The following is a 19,958-nucleotide window of genomic DNA, read 5'->3' as shown; positions in this document are numbered from 1 at the left end:
TACCAGTGATGACCTTTTCTAAAAAGTGGGGTCACTTTCATACAGGTCCCAAAGCTCCTGGCACGTTTCAACTCGGCGCGATTTTTGGCCGTCCGTTAAACTTTGGCCACAATCTTCGCGCACACATTTCGCATCTGCAAATTATTCGTCTCAATCTCATGATTTTTTTTTTGGGGGGGGGGGGAATGATTAAATTATAGGCCACTGAACGGACATTGAAACGATGGTCTGAGCTCAAAAGATCTGTCAAACGCGCCACATTCTGGTCGGAGAGGATCGTTGATGGCCGTTCAGCGCGGGCTTCATCCACGGCCTTCTAAAAAGACCTTGTGCCCCCAATAGACTTGCGTTTCTGACACACTTATTAACAAAGAACATCTTTATCATGCGGAAAGTTTCCACTGCGCACTTGCAGAGTTTCATGCAAAATTTGATTCCAACCCGATTTACCAACGGGCGCTGCATTACGGCTTGCACGGGAGATGAAAACGAGTTTCAGGAAAAGCCTGTACTTCATCTCCAGACCGGCGCACAGACTGCGCGACCGCGACCGCGTAGGCTAACTTCCCCTCAACCATTCCCAACCGGTCCTAGCGCACTGTGACATATAGTTGCTCCCCAACATAATCACGGACATTACTTTCCGGACAAAATAACCCTACAGTGTATGGCTAGCTCCTGCGACCGCAGTGTTCAGTCACGGCAGTGCAAATGTGCTCGAGTAGTTCTGTTGCACCAGCGAACTGTTGGTATTTTGCTTGAACTGCTTACCTCGCTTTAAAGAAGGGCTCGTTTACATGCTTAACCTATCGGGAACGCAAGGAATGGTACGTACTGTCAAGTTTTATTATGCTCAAAATAAATTTCCGAACATGATAAACAAGCGTCCGACTTGTAGCTTGGTTGTACAGAGTTTGTCCCCGCAGTAATCTCGAATTATATGCTATGGCTTTCGGCAGGTCAACACGTGTATAGTTGCCTGTTCGTTTGTCTCTCGCATTTCGGTCGTGAGTACACATAGCGGTATACTGAGCCGTTTTACTCTTTGTTAAAAGCGCGCGAGTGTATATGCCAAAGCCCTTTCCTCGCCGATTGAAATCCTCCTCTTTCAGGCTTTCCGAGATGGGGGACAGCCTTGAATTCATCGCTGTGTGGAAAGAGCAAACCAGAGGGATCAACGACTATGTCTCGCTGCTACACAGATTTTTCACGACCATCGACATCCCCTTGCGCGCGCGCTTTCACATCAGCTCTGTCGCCCAACAGCCGGGTACGCACACGGAGGAGAGGTACTACCAGGCCGTGTGCAAATACACGTTTCCCGACACAGGCAGCAGAGCTGTTCCCACGAGCGCGCTGCAGGCCGTAAGCGCAAGGGTAACTCAGCAGTGGTGCCTTCTGGGCAGAATGATGCCGTTCAGGGGCCATCTCCAGTGGCTGATCCCGGAGCGAGAGCATGGGTTTTGGTGCAGGTGGATGCCGCACGAAGCCGACATTCAGCTTGCATCTGTCTCTTTCGGCACCTTCGCTGGGCTCTGCCTTTTGGCCCAAAGCCACGTCTTTTATTCAAAACCTGGCGCCCCAGGGTACACCCTGAGTTGCGCTTTCAAGCACGACGAACGGCTATTGCAAGTGATGCTCAAGCTAGTCCACAAAAAAGGCTGCAGTCATACTTGCAGCTCATACAAGTTGCAGATACCGTACCACAGCATTTTCCGAGTCGTTCTGAACGAGGCTGAAACACACCACGACGCACAAGGCATCTACCTTCAACTCGTCACTGTCCCGCTGTTGTACCGAAGTGCGTACGACGTGAATGAGTGGGAAGCATCCACAGGAGATGGCGTATGGTACGACCGCGTTTTCCAACTGGGATGTCCTTGCTGGTGGGTGATGCGCAGCTACGACATTGGCGGGAGCTCAGTCGTCAAGCTCACTCTCCGGAACAAGCTGAAAGCGCGACAAGCGATAAGTCGCCTCAGTGTGCGCTGCAAGCCAGAGACCACTTTCCAGTACAGCCCCATGCTTACGAAGAACGTTGGCGCCAAGCTGAGAGAGATCAAGATGCGATGCCACAGCAAGATTAAGCCGAATCTTTGCTTCCCAACGTGCTACGCCTTCAGCGCTGTCCTACAGCAAGGACACGACGGATTCGCTCAAATGGCTTTACTTGCTTGTGAAAAACTGGAAGAGTTTGAAGAGCTGTTGATAAGGCTTCTCCACACCAGTGGTCCCGCCCTCGAGTTGGCTCTGTACGCCATTCGAAGCGCCATCGAAGAGCACGAGATTGTCGACATAATTTCATGCCTGCCGAAGCTGTTCGCAAAGTTCTGCACCCCAGCCGCCGCTCTCTCAAAGGCGCCCTCTGGTACTTGCCTGGTTCGACGCTGCATCGTCACTCCGTCGAAGGTCATTTTGCTTCCTCCGCAGATACACTGCCAGAACAGGATTCTTCGCAAGTTTGACCCGGAGTTCTCGCTGCGTGTGTCATTTCGCGACGACAACATGCAGAACTTGTCCTACTCGCTCATGTCCAGTCACTGTCGGCACATGGTCATCGAGCGGGTTGTCGCAAGGACGCTCCGCGATGGCCTGGTCGCCGGAAACAGGCGGTTCAGGCTCCTGGCCACTCCGTGCAGCCAGCTTCGGGACCATGGGGCCTGGCTTTACGCAACGGTGAGTTGGCAGTTCTCAATTCCCAGGCTTGTTACGATCGTGCCCTGGAAAGTGCTAAGGCGTGGATTGCACCGCTTCTTGCCGAAGGTGCCTTTAGGTGCCTTTGTGATAACAGTAGCGCAAGTGTAGTGTTCCATTGTCTTGTTCCTTGCAGTCGAGATAAGAAAAAGCAGCTTTTGACACCTTGCTCGTATCTGAGTGCGAGTGAGCAGCATCAGCGAATGGCGCTTCCGTTTAACAGCCAACTGTTTGTTCGCGCCTCGGCTGAGTGAGCCTTGTGGAGGAAAACCATGCCCTACACGAGGCAGGTGAAGGCTATACTAGAAAGGATCATCAGTGAAAATGGACAGCCTTCAATGAGACGATGTTTTCGCAATAATGCGTTGGGGAATGTGTGCGACGCCTCTGCGTAACCGCAGCATGCGATCCAAAACTAATTTTACTAGTCTCTCGATTGTCTTACGGTCATTACGTTTCGCGCTTTTTCTTAGGACGCAAAGGGCTACTCGAGCGAGATGATTCGCTACTGGATGGGTGACTTCAGCGGTATTACGAGCACTGCCAAAAAGATGGCACGCATGGGACAGTGTTTCTCGTCTACGGAAGAATCTGTACACGTTCCCCTGCTCAGCAACTCTGTGCGTGAAGTCCCCGTCATCTTGGGAGGAAAGCATCCAGTCACTGACGAACATTACATCTTCTCTGACGGCATCGGCATGATTTCGCCCGGGCTCCTCAAAGAGGTAAACCATATTTTTATAACGTCCACCACCGAACTATTGTAACGTCAAGGTGGTGAGCGAGGTTATTAGCTCAAATACCTGCTTAAACTGGTGCTCCTGATAAACTCCTAAATTGCTAAATATTTGCGGTGGTTTAGCTCTGGTTAAACCTGGAGTGACGCGATAGCTACAGCTGGCCGGATGGAATTTGCTCAGTTGAATTGCAAAGTCAGTCTTTCGCCGCTGTGTTTCGTTGGGCGTTCCTTCATCCTCGTCCCACTTCACACGGCGCATGCGCACAGCTGTTGCAGCTCGGTTTCGCCGGCGCGCCGCGCCACCAGCAGCTGCAGCTGCTCCGCACACGTGGCTGGTCGCGTGACAAACCACGTGACGAGGCACGTAATCAGCCACGGTGCCGTGCCGCCGGCAGCTCCTCCACGCCACGTGACCAACCACGTGACGGCGTGACGGCGCTGCCACGCTGAAGGCTCGAAATACTACCATAATGTAGCATGTGCAGTCAAGAAAGAAAAAAAATAAAAACCCGCGCGCGAAACACTTTGCACACAACAGCTGGGGTGGGGCGCCCAGCTGTTATTGGTCTGAGGTAGTTCATGCGGAGCGTTCTGTCACTGCGCTTCCCTACCTGGCGCAAAACAGACGGGACGTCAAGCCCGTCTGTTCGAGAAATTCACAGAGGCTCACCAAGGTTCGCTCACGTGTGCGCGCACTACCCTGCGGCCACAATAGCGTCTTGAGCGAGTCTGGGAGTATGCCCTGCGCCGCGAGCATATCACGACGAGCGTCAGCGAACGCGGCACAGCGAAGGATCAGGTGCTCCAGTATCTCCACTACACCGCATCCATCACACACATCACTCGTCGCGAGTCCGTGACGCACCCATCGTTCCCCAGGCCACACGCAGCCGATGCGCGCGCGGAGGATCATTGCGCGTTGCCACCGCGAAAGAGCGCAGCAGCTGTTGATGCTGGCGATGCGCTCACCCCCGGCGATCCGTGGGTCAGGGTGCTGCCGTCGGAGATGGTCGTGGATGACCTCACGCACGTCCTCCAGCGCAAGGGGGAGATCACTTGGAGGTAGTTGGTGTGCGGCGGTCGCGAGTTCGTCGGCCTCCTCGTTGCCAGCGATGCCGCAGTGGCGGGGCACCCACTGTGCACGCACAACGCTTCCTTTCTGCGCGAGGCACTCGATGCTTGCGCGAATTCCGCGCACTAGTGGGGTACCCCGGCCATTGCACTGCAGGCGGATGAGGGCGGTGCGGGAGTCGCATAGCAGAGCACTCCTGGGCGGCGGAGGGACGATGGAGAGCAGCAGGTCCAATCCCAGCTGGATCCCCATCAGCTCCGTCGTGGTGCAGGAGACCAGGAAGGTGGCGTGTCTGGCTGTGCAGACGCAGGGCGGGGATGGTAGCCGCCGCTGCGAGGGAGCGGCTGTCGCGGACCACTGAGCCGTCGGTGTACACGAGAAGATGGTCCTGAAGCTCCTCGTGTATGACGGCTTTGGCCAGCTGCTGCACAGCGCAGAGGGGTGTGCTCCGCTTTCCGGCGATGCCGACGATCTCTCGCTGTATCTCCGACGCAGCAGTCCAGGGCGGGCAGGGGCCGTAGGGGGGCGTCTTCTGTTAGGCGCTCATATTCCTGCAGCGCCGCACCCATTCGTGAGCGTGGGTACGTGCGCATCCGCTGCAGTAGCGAGCCACCGTCCGGTGCGCGATGGGGCCGGTCTATGTGATGCAACGCCCTGCGCGCTGCTTGGAGCTGGAGCGGCAACGCTCCTGCCTTGGCCAGTGAGCCAAGGTGGTCGAAATTAACTCTTAGCACATTCCGCTACTGCCTGCCTGAAAGCACATTGGTGTTGCTATGGCGTGCAAAAATCGATCATCCTACCATTGTCGAAGGCTTCATTGATGCCGAAATTTTATTTTCGCGAACATTACAGCTAGATCTTCAGGAAAAGTTCCATGCATAATGACGACCAGTAAACCAAAAGCTAATTATATTGGCGACTCAAACCATGCACAAATCCTTATAGACGAAAATTAAAGGAGTATAGACACCTAATATTGGTCGCATGTTTTCTTCTCTATAATGATGCGGAAGACGGTACTACGAATGAATCGCCACGTGATATTCATCTACAACCGCTAAATAATTTATAATCGAATTTATTCTGCCATTCTTTTTCGGCTTTAACAACCCAAATATAGTTGTGACGTCAAAGAGTGCTTTTGTTTCAAGTGAGGCATGAAAAAAACGTCCATAAAATCGCTGCTTTATTGTTTTAACTTACTGCAGTGCTGAAGCCAGACTTCCTCACGAGCCGGAATGACAACGAATGAGGAAGCAGCGATTATATTGATTTTTTTATGTCACGTAACCTGTAAGTACAAGTTGACGTCAGTCCTCATTCGGCTGTTGAAATCGAAACAGCACGAAAAAAATGTGGTTATAAATTATTTAGTGGTCGTAGAATATCTGGTGGTAATTCATGTATATTAATGCCTTACGCTTCATTACAAACAAGAAAACGAGCACCCAAAATTTAGGTGTCTGTACTCCTTTCAGAAAGGTTCAACGAAAGTAGCTTTTTTTTTATGTGACGCTCCCGCCTGTCCGGGGTCGCTCATAAAACAAACTAATTAGTTGGTATCTACGGGTCCTGCTGAAGCGAGGAGAATTGAGCCAACAAGGCCGTAACTCGGCAAAACATTATTTCTCTGCCTGAAGGAGAAACGGGGGGTCCGCTCACCGCTGGTTTTTAGAACTGGTCGTCGTCCGGCAGGTCGGGGCTTCACTCCGCTCATCTTGCGTGGGCGGGCCACGGCGGCCTCGGCTCTACCGTGGTCTGCCTCTCTTCCCGGCGGCTGGCTCTCCTGTGTCTTCCCGCCGCGACCAACGCGTCTCGCTGGAGATTCTCGGCTTCTCTTTCTCTCTCAGGGTCCTCCTCGCCCAACGGTGTTTTCGCCTTCGCTGCTCCTGCAGCCGGCCAAGAAGGCATGCCCAATTCTCAGAAACCACGCCCGTTACAACGGGAGGGCCGATGGCCTCTTTGGGATGTCTCGCGCGGATCAGGTGTCAATCGCAGGGCAGCGCTTTCCTGCAGCCAACGTCTCGCCTCCTCTGCTGGCAGCCCGTATGGTGCCAGGCTCCGACTTCCTTCGGCACTTCGAGCCGTTACGCCGTCGGCTCCTGGTAGGGACGCTTGCCGCCACGCACGCACGCACAAACGTGATCGTCCGCCCGCTCCCGCGAGGCGGGGGGAGAACAACGGCACAACATACCGCAGGGAGTCCGTTGTGAGCATCGGCAGCGTCGGGCACCGCACTCGGCCTCCCGCCTTCTACCTGCAGCTTTCTGTGGCGGTCTGTCCGTAGCTCCCGCTTCTTTCTACACCAGCGCACTCGCAGGCATGTCGAGGTCTATAATTCTGCACACAGGTGCAATGTCGCTGGCAAAAGTCGGCGGAGCGAGTTCTTGGAATCCCGATTGTGAGCAATATATAGTCCTCATGTATTCAGTCCTTCACATAACGCGCGTGCATGTTGCAAAGGGGGTGGGGGGTGGCGCCTTGCCGTCTGTGCCTCTCCTCGTTGCTGCGAACACAACTCATTCATGCAGCTTTAGTTAAATGAGCTGCCCTTCCGAGTCATTCGTCGCTTTCGGGACATTCAAACGTTGCCTTGTGGCTAGGAACGGTCCCCCTGCCGTGTCTTTCACCTGGTTAAATTCTGGTGATTTCGCCTTTTCAGTGCTCGATCAGAAACCAGCTTCCGACCGCCCACTATTATAGGAAGCTGTGAAGCATTGCGGTTGATTTTCTGCCTAATATGATTTCATTTTTCTGTGAGGCTCCAGAAAGTAATGAGTCGCTCGCACTGCTGGGTTTACATGGGTATTTGCCGCGTAGGGTAACGGCAGGCTAATGCCTTCATGCATAGATTAATTCTCTCATGCGTGTGCCGCAAGATTGAGGTAGCTGCAGACACCTGCGACATCAACCCCCATGGTGCGGGCCGTGACTTGTCTTTCTCCAATAGGTGACCGATAAGATCGGCCTCACTGTCTCCCCGTCTGCCATCCAAATTCGCTACGCTGGCTACAAAGGCATGCTCTGCGTCAACCCACTGCTCAGCGGAAGGCAGATAGTCCTGAGGAAAAGCATGCGCAAGTTCAACTGCGTCAACTCGGAGTGCATTGAGGTCATCAAAATTTCAGCTCCGCGTAAGTGCACAACATGCCTTTTCTCCATAATTTATTCCGCACGCGTCGCAATTTTAGTCGGGCGTAACGAAGCTTCGTGCTTGAAGAAATGTTAATGGAGCGCACAGCGTATGCGACGCGCCTCAACAGGAGGTAATCTCAGGTCATGCATATACAGGTGTTCCCCAAAAGGAAATTATACAATAGCTGTATCTTGCCATCACTCGCTTGTGGTGCAGAAACATGGCGTCTAACGAAAAGGGTTGAAATTAAGCTAAGCACAGCGAAACGCGGTACGCAGAGGAAAATGATACGTGCAACGTTAAAAGACGGGGATTGAGCAGAGCGGGACAAGAAATAAACGCGAGTTAATTCCTATTTCATGTCATGGAATGAGTAGGGCATGTAATGCGCGAAGGCAGCCTTTGGTCCCTTAGAATAACGACGTGGCTTAAGGCAGACGTTGCAGGTACACCTGACTCAGTCAGGTGGGCGGATGAGATTAGGAAGTATGCGGGGATAAGGTTACCGCAGGTCCCGCAGGACGTGGTTATTCGGGGTCAGCGGGTGAGGGCTGTGTCCTGTAGTGCACCTGTTGGGCTGATGTTTCTACAGTTCGGCAGGCGCGGCGTGTTTTTTTCTTCCTCGAGTCTGATCTAATCCAAAGCGCGTACACGCAACTTTAGATGTGCGCAAGCTACGTCAGGCTCGGTTGTTGTACGAGTCGCCCCATGCAGCGTACTCTGCAACCGTCCATCACGTGCCCCGTTCTGCCAGGTCCCGTGTTCCTGAACCGGCAGCTGATCACACTGCTCGAGCAGCTGGGCGTCCCCAGCCGGGTGTTCTTCTGCCTGCAGCAGCGCATGGTGACCCTGTTCACAGAGGCTCTGGTCAGCGACAGCGTCGCGCTGCAGGTTCTCGAGACGTACGTGGGCCCAGCGCTCCCTTTCGGCCAGCTGCTGCGCCACGGCTTCTCGCTCACGCGGGACCCCTTCGTGCGCTCCATCCTGTTTGCTGTCTACAGGACATCCATGGGTGAGCCAGACCTTCCTGCCGCCGCCGCCCCTCGAACAGTGCGGCCTTCGGCAGCGATAGTTCCAAGAATCGCAGTAGCTAGCTGCGAATAATTTGACGCGCTAGCAGTTGTACAGCACTCGCGCTGTTTTCAAACGTATCGGGCGCTACGCCGATTTTACCGAAAAAACTGCGTAGACACTGTGCAGTATGAAGTACGCCGCCGCGGTGGCTTAGTGGTTATGGCGCTCGGCTGCTGACTTGAAAGACGCGGGTTCGATCCCGGCCGCGGCGGTCGAATTTCTATGGAGGCGAAATTCTAGAGACCCGTGTACTGTGCGATGTCAGTGCACGTTAAAGCACCCCGGCAGATCTAAGTTTCGGAGCCCTTTACTACGACGTTCCTCGTAGCCTGAGTCGCTTTGGGGCGTTAAACCCCCCCTAAACCTATGCAGTATATGTACGAAGCAATGAATTCGCGTATATAGCAGTTCTGGAGTCGATACGTAAAATATTTTTAATGTACGCTTCATTTTTTTCTTTATTCCAGAGTCTCTCCTGTCCAAGACTCGCATCGCTGTACCGCGCAACTTGGGTCGAAACATGTTCGGTGTGCTCGATGAGACCGGGACGCTGAAGTACGGCCAGGTGTTCGTGCAGTTCACTTCACTTGGTTCGTCCACCCGACAGCAAAATGGCCCGCCGGTATTCATCCTGTCAGGTACCCGTCGCGGTGGCTGTGGCTACACCATTCTGCTGCGCACGAGTGCGCTAGCTGGGACCGCGTTTAAATGTGGGCGACGTGCAATGATACCAAATGTGCAAAAATACTGCAAAATACCGTGGGATTGGAGCTCCCAGGTTCCAGATTAGCTATATTGTGCCCAATGTCGCGGCTTCGAATCCTGCTTCAGACTTTTCGCTCTATTTATCAGAACTAGAGCTCTGGACTACTTAAATCAATATAAGAAAATAAGAAACAAACTAGGACATGACATTAAAAAAGCGCGCCATTCCTACTACGAAAACAAGTTTGCAGGTGTCATCAACATGGCAAACCGCAATAATGTGGCAAAAATGGCAAAAATGTGGCAAACCGCAAACCATCTCATGTCAAATACTCAGAAGAAAGAACTCAAGGAATTGAATATTGAAGGCACAACTTATACGGGAACCTCGCTAGCAAATAAATTCAACAAACACTTCCTAAACGCAGGAGCATTTAATACGAACAACGCGGATAGCTCTAACCTTGACTGCAAATCATATATGGGTTCGGCTGTTGCGGGTTCAATCTATTTGACTCCTACTACAGAGGCAGAAATATTTACGCTACTAAAAAAGCTAAATAACAGTAGTGCTTGCGGAGTGGATAACTTGAAAGCGCAACCAATAAAATCAGTTGCACATCTATTAAGCCGCCCTTTGTCGCATATATGCAATTTGATCCTAAGTTCGTGTGTCTTTCCTGATAAACTGAAAATCGCAAGAGTATTCGTTGTTCATAAAGGAGGTGATAAATGTAGCCTTAATAACTACAGACCTATCTCTGTCTTGCCAATCTTTTCTAAAATAATAGAACAAGTTATAAATACACGCCTTCTAAACTACTTCCAGCAAAACGACGTCATAGTAGAACAACAGTATGGGTTCCAAAAATGTAAGTCAACGGAGACAGCCCTTCTATATATTAAAGATCAAATAATAGATAACTTTGAGCATAAATTGTACACAGTAGGTTTGTTTCTTGATTTCAAAAAAGCATTCGACTCTATCAAACATGAAATCTTACTGCAAAAGTTACCCAACTACGGAATTAGAGGCGTTGCTCTCGATTTAATTAAGAGTTACCTGTCAAACAGATTTCAGTACACAGCGGTAGGCAAAGCGCAGTCAGATATTGGTGTTCTCGCATATGGGATACCACAAGGGTCTATACTTGGTCCATTATTGTTTCTGTTATATATCAATAATATTGTAAATATTCCACTAACCCGCAAATTACCCTGTATGCTGATGACACTAACGCTTTTATTTCTGGTGCGAATATTGTAGATATTGAGAGGCAGGCAAATGTCTGGCTGTGTAACCTATCGGTATGGCTCGACGTAAATAAACTAGCCCTAAACACGAACAAAACAAAATATATTGTATTTCGACCAAAAAATAAATGTATGTCAGACATTCTTCTGCGCTTCGGCAATGAACAGATCGAACGCGTTGCATCACATAAATTTCTAGGTGTAATCTTTCAGGAACACCTAAACTGGTCTGCACATGTCGCAAAAGTTCGAACAGATATCTCAAGAACGATTGGGCTCACCTATAAACTAATGGATTTGCTACCACCATGGTTAAAAAAGCAATTGTATTATGCTCTAAAACACTCCCGTCTGCACTACTGTCTTCATGTATGGGGTACGACCACAAAAACAAATTTAGAAAACCTACATGTACTACAAAAACATTTTCTGCGCCAAATAGAAAATGTCCCACGCCGAACTCATACAGCACCGTTATTCCAAAAACACCGAATCCTGACTATCACAAACATCCTATGTAAAAAACTAGCAGTAGCTATATACACTCAAATCAAACAGAATGCATCATCGTTCACAGAGAAATATCTTCATAAAGAACACATGTACAATCTCCGGCATACCATTTATAACAGAGACAGGATTCGTACAAACTACGGAACACAAAAGTTAACATATCAGATTCCTGACTTCTTGAATAAGCACGCCATGGTTATGAATATTATTACTGAGAGTTCTTCAGCTCTAGCCTTTAACAGAAACATTAACACATTTTTTTTAGCACACAATTTTGACTATTTCCTTTTTTTTTCTGGGTTCCAAGTAGACACCAGATGGTTTTTTGTTGTGAATGTTTTATTGTTCCCGCTTGTTTATTTTCTCTGCCTATTACTGCATGCGATTTATATTGGCTGTTTCTTTCCTCGCAGTATGACTTAGCCCTGTATGCTATGCTGTATTAATGTGTTCCTTTTATGTTGATCGAAACTTTGTTCAACGATGTGACTGTACCTGCTGTTGAGTGATGTGTTTGGGAAGGGGGGAAGGGGGCCGACACTGAGTCAGGCATTAATTTGCCTTTATGTCTGCCTCCTAGGCACCTATTACTGCTGCCTGAATAAATGACTTTGACTTTGACTTTGACACTGTATTTCGATGGAGGAGAGATTTCTCCGCACTTTCAGGACCCCCGAGTGGTCGAAATTAATCCGGAGCCCCCCACACTACATAGTATTCCGTAGCGCGTGCGCACCTTCGAAACGTTAGTCTTCCCGCTATGCCATCATCTCGGGTGTCTTCTGACGTCGGGTTTCCTTGAAAGGTGTTGTGAACTTCAGTTATAATAGATATTCCTTAAACCTCCTAACTGTTTGCTTAGTTATACGCATATTCCTAACACCCTCTACGCCCGCGCTCATCGGATTTTGGGTCTCATATTGCGCGACATCAAAAGGAGCTCATTCTGCTGAAAACCTGGCGTCGGCCGACGTCCTTCATCAGTCGGGAAAAAATCCCAAAAGTCTTAAATGAAAAAAGAAACTAGCCGGCACTGGGGCTCGAACCCAGACCCTTTGATTTCTAGGTGGGCACGCAGCGCGTAGTGCACGAATTGTCATTAGTTCAAGTGTGTTAGGGGGACACCTAGTGAACGCGTTGTGGTGTGTGACATAGTAACGCAGTGAAACAAATGGTACGTACATATGGGTATGTAGTGGTGTAGCATGTGTTGCAGTGTAGCCCATATAATGATTAGTGACTTGTCATCGATAACTGTGGTTGGTAATTGGTATTGTAATCAATGAACGTCATCGGTAATGTGATTGTAGCTTGGTAATCGGTGAGAAATGGGAAATAAAAAGTATAGAAAGGAGAGTAGACGGCGATAGCCCTTCGTTTTTTAAGGCGAAGCTTAGCCGTCCTCCTAATGTGTTCAAGCACCCCTCGTTAGCCAGACCTCCCGGGAAAACTAGAGAAGGTTGAGGCCGAAACACTTCTGCGCGTTTTCCAAAGAGCCCTCACACCGTACGTTTAACAAAGCCGTCCTCATTCCATTGCCGCACCATCCTGAAGCCTATCCTGTGAATTTTCTTCTGGCCTTATTTTGAGAAGTGGTCCTCCTCACTTCAATTCGGTGCTAACATTTTTAATCTATGCTCCTGTGGCAAAACTGGTGTTATGAACTCGCACATGGCGACTGAAATGTATTCGCTGCGCCTCGTGCGTACTTTTCACATACGTCAGGCCTTATATCCGGGAAGCTGATCTCAGGTTGTGCCCACTGACATGCTTGCAAAAGCACTTGGAGAAACGACCACCACTGCACGTTTCCTTGACGCTACTTCTTGCATGCAGGACAATGCGGTATATCGCAGGCTTGGTACGCCGCTTCACGCAGAGGCTGCCGCCTTGCGGTGCCACTGCTTGTCACTCTACTTTTATCTGGTTGCTAGGGGATGCCCGGTACCCGTGCTGTTTTTAACGCCCTTTTTTCTAGCCCTCCATGCCTCTTGCTGCCATGCGAGTGTTTCGCTGGCGAACGATGCAGCAGTGCCACTCTGTGCAGGTGGCGTGTGTGCTGTGCCACTGCATTGTGAGCATCGCAAGGAAATTTCCTCCAGGATGATTTTTCTTTCACGCACGCATACGCTCGTGGTGCCTGTAATCCGTCGTCATTAAGTTCAAATCATGGGCTCAGGGACCACACTATACGAATGATGAATGTCGCACAGTGTAGAAGTATGTTCCCAAGTTTTTCAGGCAGCACACGTGTTGACGTTACTCTTCAAAAAATAAAACGAAAGCTACGACTTTGATGTGAACTTTATACATATGCGCCACTTCTTTATGCAGTGTTTCACCTCCATTCGCTTGCAGACAACCGTTGCGGTGCAGTTTCGACGAAGCGTGCCTGCTTTTTTACAGGAACCGTGCTCGTGACAAAGTGCCCCTGTCTGCACCCCGGCGACGTGAGGAAATTCACCGCAGTGAATGTCCCGGCCTTGCATCACATCAAAGACTGCGTCGTGTTCCCGGCAAATGGTTTCAGGCCACACTCCGACGAAATGGCAGGCAAGCATGCAGCGAACCGCTTTTCTGCGCAAGCCGGTGCGCTTTCTCTGGTCGCCTTTAGTACGGCCGCGCCCTCTCCGTACGCGTGCAGTGCATGGTCAAGGCTTACTCGGTCACCCGTGATTGACTTTAAGAGCCGCCACTACGGTTTCAGTGCTGTCAGCTGCGCCCATTGACCCTAGTCGGCGTCGCTTCAGACGAGCTCTGACGGTAGAACGCGCTGCAGCAGGACACTAAAGCGGCGAGCGCATTTCTTCAAGCCGCGTACCGACGGCCGCACTCAAGAAGCGCGCAATTTGAACAGGTTTATTTCATTCTGTAGGGGGCTAGTACTGCTGCCGTTCACTTGTACTGCCATTTCATTTTACAGCCTGTGTATGCGCAACCTTCCGGCGCTGCTGTCGACACGGCAAACTACCTGGAACACAGCTTAATTAGCCAGAAGGGCAAGCGGTTTCTGGCCCGCACCCGTAGTGCATTTCCGCGCTGTCTGCCTGCGCTTATAGCCACGAGCTTCCACACTCTGTCGAAGCCACACGTGGCGCGCGCGTCAGCCAACTGGGCTACGTCGACAGCACTTTGGCAAGAAATGTGATCAGCCAAACGCGCGCCTCTAATCGTTCAGAACGTGGTCACTCGTTTTTCGCCGCCCAATTGGCTGACCGCAGCTTTTTTTTTTTTTACGTGCGCGGCGGAACAATTTCAGCGCCACCTGGGCACTGCGGACTGCCTATACTCCAATTCTGCGTAGCGAAGTGTGCGGAAGCTGGCAGGTATATTCGGTCAATAGTACCTCCGCTAGGTCTACAGCCCTACAAAAAAAAGTAAAGTAATTCTACTGAAAAGTACGTGGCTGTGTTTACTGTGCGGGTATCGCATACATCGTTACCATGCGTTTTACTTTCCTAAACAAGCGCGCTGTGATGCCTAGGGCTTGCCCTGTGCTGGAGACCAGAAGTACCGAAAACTTGTAACCCTGTAATCAGTCACGTATGCAGGTAGCTCCAGTATGAATGCAAGCAGTCGGTTTGTCAACGAGAAAAAGTTCTGCTTCTGCACTGCGAGTAATGCATCGGGAATCACATTTCAATGCGCATTACCCGCACTTCTCGCCATATTTCTCAAAACGATGTCTGTAATCGCCAGCAAACTAGAAGGCTTTCTGCTACACCAGCGAGGGGTGTGGTCGTTCTGGATTGTCAATACTAATTATATCAGAGTGAACTACTTCGATATCTGAGCGTGTAAAAACTCAATTGCAGTGCAGTGCTTTCCTCGGTAAATGAGCTCCTTGCGTTGCCGCACTTTGAGCATTTTGCGTTGCTGGCTTGTATACAAAGTTCCGAGCCTTCGTTACAGTTTTTTTGTTGCCTGACCCATACATCGACTGGCCATCAGTATCGCCCTACAGCTTCCAGCTATGTCATCTCCCGCAGATAAAAAAAGGCACGGCAGAGCCATATTCAGTCGCTTGTTCCAGTCTCTCTTCCGAGCTCGTCACTGGGCTCCGGAGCACAGGCTCTTGGTAATAAGAGGAGGGAATATGGGGAAACGCCCATGATGAAGAGAATTGAAATAATGAAGCCACCAACTCCATTTCGATAGCTAGTGTCGCTGCGTACATATTAAATACCATCTTTTTGCAGGTTCCGACTTGGATGGAGACGAGTACATTGTCATTTGGGACAGGAATCTGTTCTTTCCGGGACACAACCAAGAGCCCATGATTTACGGACAAAAGGTTCAACAGCAGCGTTCTGAACTGAGTCTGGTAAATACGAAAAAGATGGCTCTTATTTTGCTATTGGAGTCAAACAAAATGCACCGAAGCCAACTACGACTGCTTCCTACGAAATGTAATATTAATTTACATGCAAGCTGCAGGGGGTGGATGCTAACATTTACTTCTTCCGGTTCTACTCATTACTCCGTTCCAGCGGCTGAAATTGGGTATTGATACCAACTTTATCTTGTACTCCTTCCAGGTAGATGGCATGACGAAATTCATATCGGACTTCATCAAGAACGACAACGTTGGCGTGATGTCCAACGCGCACCTAGCAATGGCAGACAAGCTTAAGGACGGCGTGTTTTCGAAACAGTGTCTCTCCATAGCGGCCAAAATCTCCACCTGCCTAGACTTTGCGAAGACCGGGGTGGCCGCCGTGTTGGAGAAACACGAAAGGCCTCGAGAATACCCGGACTTCATGGCAAAGGGATGTCACAAGAACACTTATCGTTCAAACCGGGTTCTTGGCCACCTCTACAGATTCCAAAGGTTCTTGGAATCTGTAGTTAGCACCAGCTTCAACAGCCAACTAGTCGACGGCAGAAGCAACATAAAGCTGCTCGAATTCCACGGCTGGATGAGCTACAGGAGCGTTGTGGAGGAATTGCGAGCGGCGTACGAGTCCGATATGGACCGCATACTGAAGCAGTACGGCATCAAGACTGAAGCAGAAGTTGTGTCCGGCTTCATCATCGACACCTCCAGCTTCAACAAGAGCCACTACGAAAAGAGCAACGTGGAAGTTCTCGTCACTAGGCAGTACCGCGCCGTAGCGGATTCGACAAGGAAGAGATTTTTCAAAAAAGTTGAAGAGGCGTGTTACCTGGAAAGCGCTTTCTCTACCGAGGAGCAAACGACCATTCTGCTAAGAATGGCGTCCGCATGCTTCATGGTGACGTACTCTAATGCACAAAAGACCTGCTCCAGCTTTCCCTGGATATTTTCGGACGTCATTCTCTTGGTTATGGCGAGTGCGTCTCGACGCGAGATGCCATACCGGCAAGGCAACCTTCTGATCGCCTGCCTGGACAGTCAGCTGCCTCCTGCTTCATCACAGCTGTCTGCCAAAAGCATCGCCCTTGAAGTGGTGCTAAAATGGGCTGTAAAGGAAGACTTGCTGCTTCAGGACGCAGGTGTTCGCTGCGCCCGCATCTGTAGACATTGTTTGGAGACTCTCTTCGTCAACTCAGCAAGAGCTGAAGACGCTATAGCTAATGGCGAGGGGGCACCCTCTCCTGGCTGTTACGTGACATCCTTTTTCCGTTACGTCGGCAGTACGTCTGTCGTCTTCCCCAAATGCGACTCCTGCAGCTGGTCATCGCAAACACACACGCTCACAATGGCCGCTCTCAGAACCTACAGCCTGCTAGCTATCTTCTGCGATCTGTGCCATCTGGGCCTCCCTTGCGACGCCAGACTGCATGAGCCTGTGCAGGAGATTCAGGAAGGCAATGACGTGCGCATCAAGGTGAGCCCTCTCTACTCCGTTTTTTTTTTATTTACTGGTGCATCTTGCATTGAGCATTGTATATTTTGAGCGCAGAACTCATAAAATTGCGTTCACGGTTGTCGCCACTGTCCCAAAGTGGGGCATTGGAGTTTCATACTACATACATTACACGTTGCACTAAGGCTATACCTATACTTGGGTTAGGCCTTGTGTTTATACTTGGTTTTTCTTAAGGCAAAAGTCCACGTCAAGAGTTGCAGCTTTTAAATTGACGGCGCGTTTCTTGTGTGGCCTCTTGCAACTTTCCTCATGCAGTCACTTTCACTTGGGTTCAGTTCGGCCAAAGCCCAACTTCATATTTCCCACACAGCTATTCTCTTTAACACAATGGAATACTTCACATCTTAGCATGCCATGTAAATATATTTGCATTCAAAATCGTCACGAACTTCAAAATCTCAATACAGAAGTCACTTGCTCCTTCGAAGTTCAGGGCCAATATTACGCCCACTACAAGCGTGGAGCGTATGCAGCATCCTGCCCAGCATTTTTGGACAAAAATTTTGAATATTGCGATATTGCGAGGTACTGTCATGACCAAACTGAAGGTAATGGTCCATTCTTCCGATGTATACCAAAATCTTTAAAACAATCTTTTCCATATCGCTCGCATGGAGAAGTTAAGACTACCTTAGAAAACTAATTGTGGAGGCTTTTGACGATCGCAAAAACGTTAATAGCAAAAAAAAATGCGCGCCTGTGGATGATATCTGCGAATATAGGGATTGTTGTAAAATTTCATTACAATATATGAAAATTATGTTCATAAACTGTTTCACAAGTCAACACTCATATCAAACAATTCTGGACAAAAGTTGCTGAACGCGAAACGATAAAGTTTCCATTTCTAACCTCTGTCAAGGTGAATAGAGTGTTCAGTGTTCTAGCCCGTGCATGGTCTGACAATAACGGCATGCCCTTTTCTCTTTCCTTCACGTCCTCATCTTACCTTTTTCTGACCGTCAACTTCGTGAGGCTCCGAGAGCGACGTGGGTAAGCAGCCCGGTACGCAACAATTTACGATTAATGCTATAAGTTGCATGCATATACAGCGGTGATCTACGCCTCGATTTAGATCACCATTGCGAGCATCTCCTCGCCAGCAAAAGAGAATGCGGTGTGCTATTAAACTTCCTGTCCTCATTCGAAATTTCCCTACCTCTGGCCCGCTAGCCACAGGTTGCCCAACACTCTCTCACGTACGCCGTCCTTACTTTTTAGAGCGAAAGCTCTACTCTTCCCGCGCAAAGCTGAAGCTCATATGGCTGTGAAATTTGACCTCAAAACCAGGAGTGGTGGCTTGGCTCTGACGTCATGCCACGTGACTCGCCACATCTGCGCGCGTTGAGCCAACAGCGTTCGCTAGCCTCGAAACTAATCCCGTGACTAGCTGCGCCTCTCCACAGCTGCGTATGCGGAGCCGCAAAATCGCGTGACGCACCATTCGCTACATAAAACCGTGTGATGAGTGTTTACCTTTGTGTGCTTACCTTAACGGTGCTTTCGCTCGTCCAACTAGGTTCAGCCCGGTTGAACCACAGCGATTTTTTTCAATCCTAACATGAAGCCAAAATTTTTCGCTATCATCTGAGGCCGGTCCTTCAGTTACGTAGTGGGCTTAGCTGGACACATGTTGCAGAATTGAGTAGCGCCGAGGGCTCCTAGATTCTCGGGAGGCCCGTACCCAGTTGGCAGCATATATCCTGCGGGGTCATGTCCCCTCAAGTAATCCGTTGCCGATAGCACACACCGCTACCCAACACCACGATAGTGCGTCCTTCCCTTTCTTCCCTCCGCGGCGGTTGGTGCATGATGAGACTGCCCGTTGCGCCGCAGGTGACCAGTCCGGGCTTCCGGGACATGTTGCTGCACGGCCAGGACGAGGTGGTCAGCCTGCTGGCAGTCTGGTCTGGCGTGAACGAGGTTCGCATTCGGCGCGGCGCGGACCGCGGGCGGGGGCGGCCGCCACATCGTCGTGTCCTCGGTGGGCCGCGACTGGCAGCGCTGGTTCCTCGAGGAGCTCCTGCTCCAGCCCTGGCTCGCCACCGCCGTCGAGAAGCGCAGCCTCGAGCAGTTCATTCGCGGCTGAGTTGCCCTTCTCAGAGCCTGCTACCTTGGCGCGTCGCTGGTGCGGGACCAGACTTTAGTTTTTTCATTAAACATTCACTTAACACTTTTAACCTTTGACAGGCTAAGCGACCAATTTTGCTATTTTTTTAGCTCTTTTTAATATAAGGACACCGTGGGAGTGGAAGGGGGAGAACTTTCGGGCAAATAACCTTGACGATGGCCTCACTGCAGTTCTTACTTGTGCGTTTCTGTATTTCTTGTTTGTTTTTTTTTCGTAGCACAAATTGTGCTCTTGTCTATTTAGCCGGTACCAGCCTACCGATGAGCACAATTTTTCGGAACCCGGCTGCCGCGTGAAAAAAATCGTTTTCTTTTTTTTTTGCGGCATGGGCTCAGCTCTAAGTAGTGTTGTTATCGTCTGCATGCACCAGTGCTGATTTAACCTCTGATTTCTTTGAATCATGCCTGGCGGCTGTATTCTTCACGGCAGGCGTGTTCCGAAAGTCTGTGCGGACACCTGTACTTTTCTATCTTAACGGTTTCACTTCTGTTCCACGTTAGGGCAAGCACGTTACAACCGCGACTAAAGCTAATCGATGCGTGTCTCTTGGTTACAGATACTGATCGTTTCGTGCTGGTTTCGTGCAACTAGTGGTTTTTACTTCAGTATGTAATCGTAAGTAGCCCAGTTACGTTCGCTGCAGGACAAAGGCAGGGGCCCACCAATGGTGCGCCGACCGTGAAATCATGCACAGACCTTTTCCACTCGCATGGCATTTGAACAGCGGCAACCGCGTGCGCTAGTCTTGTGCCTCAAGCCTGCATTCTACGTGCTTGTTTCTCCCCAAG

The 19,958-nt window shown here is 50.2% G+C and overlaps 1 protein-coding gene across 1 annotated transcript; it reads left to right on the top strand.

Moving 5' to 3' along the window:
- Window positions 1-1,122: 1,122 nt before the first annotated feature.
- LOC144136666 (uncharacterized) lies at window positions 1,123-19,279 on the top strand. The gene is given in 10 exon segments (XM_077669192.1): window positions 1,123-2,676; window positions 3,168-3,419; window positions 7,456-7,639; window positions 8,396-8,653; window positions 9,183-9,353; window positions 13,594-13,740; window positions 15,387-15,511; window positions 15,726-16,997; window positions 18,876-18,992; window positions 18,994-19,279. Coding segments are annotated over 10 exon segments (4,215 nt in total). The 3' UTR covers window positions 19,129-19,279.
- Window positions 19,280-19,958: the final 679 nt, after the last annotated feature.

The sequence above is a fragment of the Amblyomma americanum genome, chromosome 1 (assembly GCF_052857255.1).
Source record: "Amblyomma americanum isolate KBUSLIRL-KWMA chromosome 1, ASM5285725v1, whole genome shotgun sequence".
Taxonomy (NCBI): domain Eukaryota; kingdom Metazoa; phylum Arthropoda; class Arachnida; order Ixodida; family Ixodidae; genus Amblyomma; species Amblyomma americanum.
Note: the sequence above shows the minus strand (reverse complement) of the source record. Positions and strands in the feature narration are given on the sequence as shown.